The sequence below is a fragment of the Cibotium barometz genome, chromosome 31 (genome assembly GCF_041138505.1).
Source record: "Cibotium barometz isolate CiBa-2024 chromosome 31, ASM4113850v1, whole genome shotgun sequence".
Lineage (NCBI taxonomy): Eukaryota > Viridiplantae > Streptophyta > Polypodiopsida > Cyatheales > Cibotiaceae > Cibotium > Cibotium barometz.
In genome coordinates this window covers 21,920,623-21,926,206 of record NC_141076.1, presented here as the reverse complement: position 1 = coordinate 21,926,206, position 5,584 = coordinate 21,920,623, and the positions used below count along the sequence as shown (strand labels likewise).

General features: G+C 50.9%; 1 protein-coding gene across 1 annotated transcript; it reads left to right on the top strand.

Moving 5' to 3' along the window:
* The first annotated feature begins 552 nt into the window (after nucleotides 1-552).
* On the top strand, nucleotides 553-2,593 carry LOC147620618 (uncharacterized). Its single transcript, XM_086824864.1, has 2 exons — nucleotides 553-873; nucleotides 982-2,593. The coding sequence occupies exon 2, from the start codon at nucleotides 983-985 to the stop codon at nucleotides 2,273-2,275; it is 1,293 nt and encodes a 430-aa protein (XP_086680990.1). The 5' UTR covers nucleotides 553-873; nucleotide 982; the 3' UTR covers nucleotides 2,276-2,593.
* Nucleotides 2,594-5,584: the final 2,991 nt, after the last annotated feature.

Genomic DNA, 5,584 nt, shown 5'->3' with positions numbered 1-5,584 from the left:
TTGTTATGCAGGGTTACAGGTTTGCTTTATTTGAGAGGCTGCTCAACTTTTTGAAAAATCCGCCTCATCTTGAGAGGAGAAGGAAAAATGCTTCTTCCAAAATTTTTTTCCCCAAAACATAGTAGTAATTGGATGAAATTAAAGAGAAAATAAATGTACGAAATTGTCTATTCAGACCGCATGCCGTACCTGGCAATACAAAAAAACAAAAACAAAAAATAAAAAATTGTGTATTCCCCCTCAACCCATGGTGAAACAAAAACAAAAAATAAAAAATTGTGTATTCTCCTTCAACCCATGGTGATGTGAGGACCCAAAAATATATATCCGGAACACTAATGTTATATATATATATTATGGGTCAAGAATGTGCGGCTTCTAATACTTGCACAAGTCTCTGTTGTAGGAATAGTAGGAAATCATAAATAGATATTGGAAGATGCCAAAGCCAGCTGATGCTAGCGTATCACAGGCTTACAACTCAGCTCTTTCGGCTCTGTGGAGTATGATGAGGTCATCCACTTCATCATGCTGCGCATTGTTGGTGCGTGTCTCTTTTGCCGGAGATCGGCGAACACTAATTGAGCTCCAGAGTTTGAAGCGCTCGGATTGGCGTATCTCCCCCTATAGCACTCGCCATTGGCCCTTGCCTTTAACAGCTCCCAGAGTCACCCCCATCGACGAGGTCCAGGTTCTGCCGCAGACATCTGTGAAAGATCCAGCTCCGCCATATCCCGCACCTTGCCTGCTTCAACTATCTCGCCATACCCACCGATCAGAGACAGAGTAAAAAGCGCCCAAGATCCGCCATAACCAGCATTGGAATTTTCGCCATCGCCCACATCGAGAATCCTCTGCTTTCACAGCGCACAGGCAAGCTTCCTCCATCTTGCCCTATTTTTGATTCCATAGCCATGCCTTGAGCAGGGAGTGATTCCATTTCAGCGGCCCAGGCTTTATCTACTTTGTGGGATCTTGCAGGATGACTATGAACTTGAACCGACTGTCAGAGTCGGAGCGCGGCCTTCCTGCGCCCGACGAGCTCACTCCGCTCTCCCAATCCCTTATCCCCCCCGAACTCGCCTGCGCGTTCAACATCCCTCATTTCTCTTCTGCCTGTGCTGTTGCAACGCCGTCATCCTCTGCTTTGCTCACCACGTCGCAGTCCGCCTTCGAGTCTCTGCTCCGCATGCGCAGCGTCCTGCTACCCACCCTCGAGTCAGACCAGGACGGTGAAGCTCAGGCTGCAGGCCCCACATACAAAGGAACCGATGGCGGCCACGCAGCTCTGGCAGGGGTCAACAATCCCCCAATGGAGGCCAGTGATCAGAATCTTGAACGTGCACGAGTGAATCAAGCAGAAGAAAGAGGAGGAGGAGGAGGAGGAGGAGGGGGAACTCTCCTAGCCGGGACATTCTCATCTTCTTCTCCAGGGCATGACTATGGAAGCTCCCCTGGCTATGGCGTTTCACTGATTTCCAACGGATTGCCACAATTTATGGCCTCTTCATACGATCGCAGGCCTGCAAGCTCAGGGGTGGATGTGAGCCTACCAGGAGCACAACCTGAAGATGGAGGAGGAGGAGGTGGCGGCAGCGGAGTGGCCCTACAACCAGCAAATTTTATCCAGTTCAAAGTGGATCCAAACGAGGAGGTGGACTCAGGGCCAGCCATGGATCCCCACCAGAACACCACTGTGGCCATGTCAAACGAAGAGCAGTCTGCGCGAACCCTGAAGAAGCCCCGGCTAGTGTGGACTCCGCAGCTCCACAAGCGATTTGTGGACGCAGTGGCTCACCTGGGCATCAAGAACGCTGTGCCGAAGACCATCATGCAGCTCATGAATGTGGATGGCCTTACCCGTGAGAATGTTGCCAGCCACCTGCAGAAGTATCGCCTTTACCTCAAGCGCATGCAGGGCCTTTCCAACGAAGGCCCTTCCTCCTCCGACAAACTCTTCGCTTCCACCCCTGTACCCCCCAGCCTTGCCGCCTCTGCTCATTTCCTGGTTTCCCACCATAGCTCAGACCACCCATTTGCCTCAGTTTCTAGCCTGCCTAGTGTACTTAGCCACAGTGCACATCATTTCCCCTCCCACATCAGCTCTCCCACCCCACCCTTCTCAGGTTTCGACCCCCGTGCAGCATTCTCCACTTTGTCAAGAGCACCTCCACCAGCATCAATCAGTTCTGAGCGAATGAGAGAGACTTATACAAGGCAGCCTAGCTCTCCGCGTCGCCACATGCTTACTCTCTTTCCTACCAGTGGTAGCTGAAGGTGGCTTGAGCCGGTGAGATTTACAAGGTGATGATGGGATGGCCATAGCTTTGCCCATACTCCTGGCACACGCTGTCGCATCAATGCCATGTTGGCATCAGGCCTGTCCTCTTTCAAAAAGGTGATGATTTCAGGTGAATATCTCAATGGGAGATTTGGCTCAAAGAATAGACTCGTCTCTTCTTATTCGGCAGTTGCAAAAGCAGAAACATCTGCGATCTGTTTATAATTTCATGCAGATCAGTTTGATGGCATGGAATCAAGTTCTGGTAAAACCGTTGTTAAATTGAATATACATGGCAATACTAGGAAGCTGTAGAATTTCTTTTGTTGAAGTTCTGATGAATCAAAGAACACAAGTGTGCAAAAGATGGTCATGCTTCCATTGTTAATAGTGGAGTTTATTTTTTGCATTGATATTATCTCTTGACGTAATTGCTTGAATTTTGTATCATCCTTAATGGCTCTTGATATACATCTTTGTCGTTTTTTCCCCGAGTGAATCCTGTGCATGACTTTACATGTTCGGCACCCCAGCCTTCACTCCTATGGTTGCCCTCTCCAGACCATCCATCTCCTTTGGGGCTTTGTTTTTTGTTTTGTTACTTTTCTTCAATGACATTGCTGTAGCCAGATGTCCTTGTCAAGTAATGTCAAGGAACCGATCAGAGAGTGATAAAACAAGGGGCAGACCCTAGGGTTGCTTGTGGTGCCCAGTATACGTTACCCACGTGCCACCAGACACATTGATAGGTTGAGAATGAATCACAGGCACCTACCAGGCCTGGGCTTTTAGGCAGGTAGGTGAAAGGTCTTTGAGGGGCACAGAGAGAGAAATGAATGAAATGGAATGTTATATTATATTAACGTCTTCAAAAGGACGTAATGACCTATGAGACCAAAAAGTTACATCATGGTGGATCTGATACAATGTCTGGATAAAAAACCAGAAAATGAAAAATAAAGATGATACTACTGGCACCTAGAAAATGAAACTGGAACTGGAAGGTAAACAGAAACCCTTATAGGGTGTGAATATAGTGAGAGGGGGGGGGGGGGGTACGCTATGGAGGACAGCGGAGCTCTGTGAGGTAGATGCACGTGTGTTCTGTCCAGGCACATTTTTGCTGAGACTGCAGGCTTGGCTTGGAGCATAATTGTCCAGCCATGGGTGCAGGATGGCGGCCTTGATCTCATAGAGCTTGCAGTCCAGAGCAAAGCCCTTCTCGGCAAGTTGATAGTCCGCAGTCTCCAGCCCAGGGCAGAGCTGTGGAAGGATTTCCTCTTGAGCCGCATCACAGCTCGTCAGCTCCCATCCCAGGGTGGCCCTTGGACTCCAGATGTGTGGTGGTTCTTCTCTATGCTCTCTTTAGGGAGCTCAACACATCCTTTGTTACAGATTCGTCGCCGCCAGCCTCTTCCGCACTTGGTGCCCCTTTGCCCTGCTCTGATCCAGGTTTCCCGGCCCACCACAGAAGAGGACTGAGAGTGCCAGCTAGCACCTGGAACCCTCTCTTCCTCCTCCTGACCCGATCACACTTCTCTTGTGGTGGATGTTGCTATGGCCCCACCCAGACTTTGGGGACTTGAAGGTGCTTCTGTCGTCTTCCCGAGCAAACCCAATCGGAGCACATCCTGGGCTTGCATGGCGCTTCCATCATGTGTTGTGGCATCGACTCCGCCATCCGCTGAGCTCCCTCAGGAGAGCCATGGAGAAGAACCACGCACATTAAGAGTCTAAGGGCCACCCCGGGATGGGAGCCGAGATGAGATGCGGCTCAAGAGGAAATCCTTGTATGGCTTTGCCCCAGGTTGGAGACCGTGGACTATCAACTTGCCTAGAAGGGCTTTGCTCTGGATTGCAGGGTCTATGAGATCAAGGCAGTCCTGCACCCATGGCTGGGTGAGTACACGCCATGCCACCTTGGCCCTTGTGGGCTTGCCATCTCGTCTTGACAAAAAGAAAGTTTCGGATCAGCCACTGTACTTGGCTGATGCAGGAACGATGGAAAGCCCAGCACGAGGTGATGCACCACAAGGTGGTGAGGAGGACCTGGTTGGTTGGCCACAATGGCCTGGCCCAGCGTCCACAGCCAGATTTTCATCCAGGGGGGGAAAGGAGACCGCTTTGCCATTTCGCACTAGGTGTGGCACCGCTAGCACCTGTTCCTAGCAGAGGTGATGCAATTTTACCTCCAGACGCAAGATACAGGACTTCAGGGTCTTTGCCTTGCCATCCGCACTCTTGAGGACAGCTCCTTAATTCTGAGTTTGCTGATGATACCGCTACATACGGTTCTGAGGGGAACGTTTGACGCTTTTTGCAGCAGCAATCGAGGACTTTTGCCTCGCCTTAGGAGCCTGGATCACAGGCACAAGTCATGTGGTTTCTGAGTAAGCAGAGCACCCACCCTGGCTTGGAGGCCAGTAGATAGTTTTCAGTGGATCCCTCCAAGAACCCCATTTTGCTAGGACAGGCGGCGAAGCAGCAGTTCACCCCTAGAAACCCCACGGACCAAAGCTTGTGAGAAGCCCACGTGGATCACGGTCCCCTTACAAGAAAGCCCAGTCCATGCGGTCATATGCCTTCTCAAAATCGAGTTGTAGTGCAACGTCCAACTCCCAAAAAGTGAATATGTTATTCAGGATGCTCCTATCCCGGATAAAGCACGTGTGCATCGAGTTGATCAGGTTGGAGAGGTGTGGATGGTAGGTGAAGGCTCAGGGCCTTGGCGAGGATCTTTCAAGTCGTCCCCAGGAGGATGATGGGCTGCCCACTAGCGAATGTCACCTCCCTCCTCTTAAGGCAAATGAGACCTTCCGCCATGCACTCTGGAAGAGAGCCTGACTGCATAGCCACATTGAAAGTAAAGTAAGCAGCCCAAATCTCCTCAATCCATCTACGGCGGGGTCTTGAGGTCCGGATCTGCATTGACTGCTGGCGGTCATGGTGCCAAGGCTTAGCCAAATGAAGAATCACCAGGGCATGGTTGGAGAAGGTGGTGCCAGCGACAAGGATGCCCACCATGCCACCTTTGTCACATCCCCACTCATCTATATAGAAGCAATCCAAGCGGGACACGGTAGGGCAATCTAGGCGGCGGCTGGATCAGGAAAAGGCGAGGCTGTGGGACATCCGACCAAACTCCGGGAGGTGCCAGGTGTCTTGTGGCCTTTGATGTGAAAGGTAACCTCCTCCCAAGTGGTGGAGCACTTGGACCCTAAAATGGTAGGATCTGGGTTGCCACCCCGGTGGTCCTTAGGGTTCTCAAGCATGTTGAAGTCTCCTTGTAATATGGGTGATTGC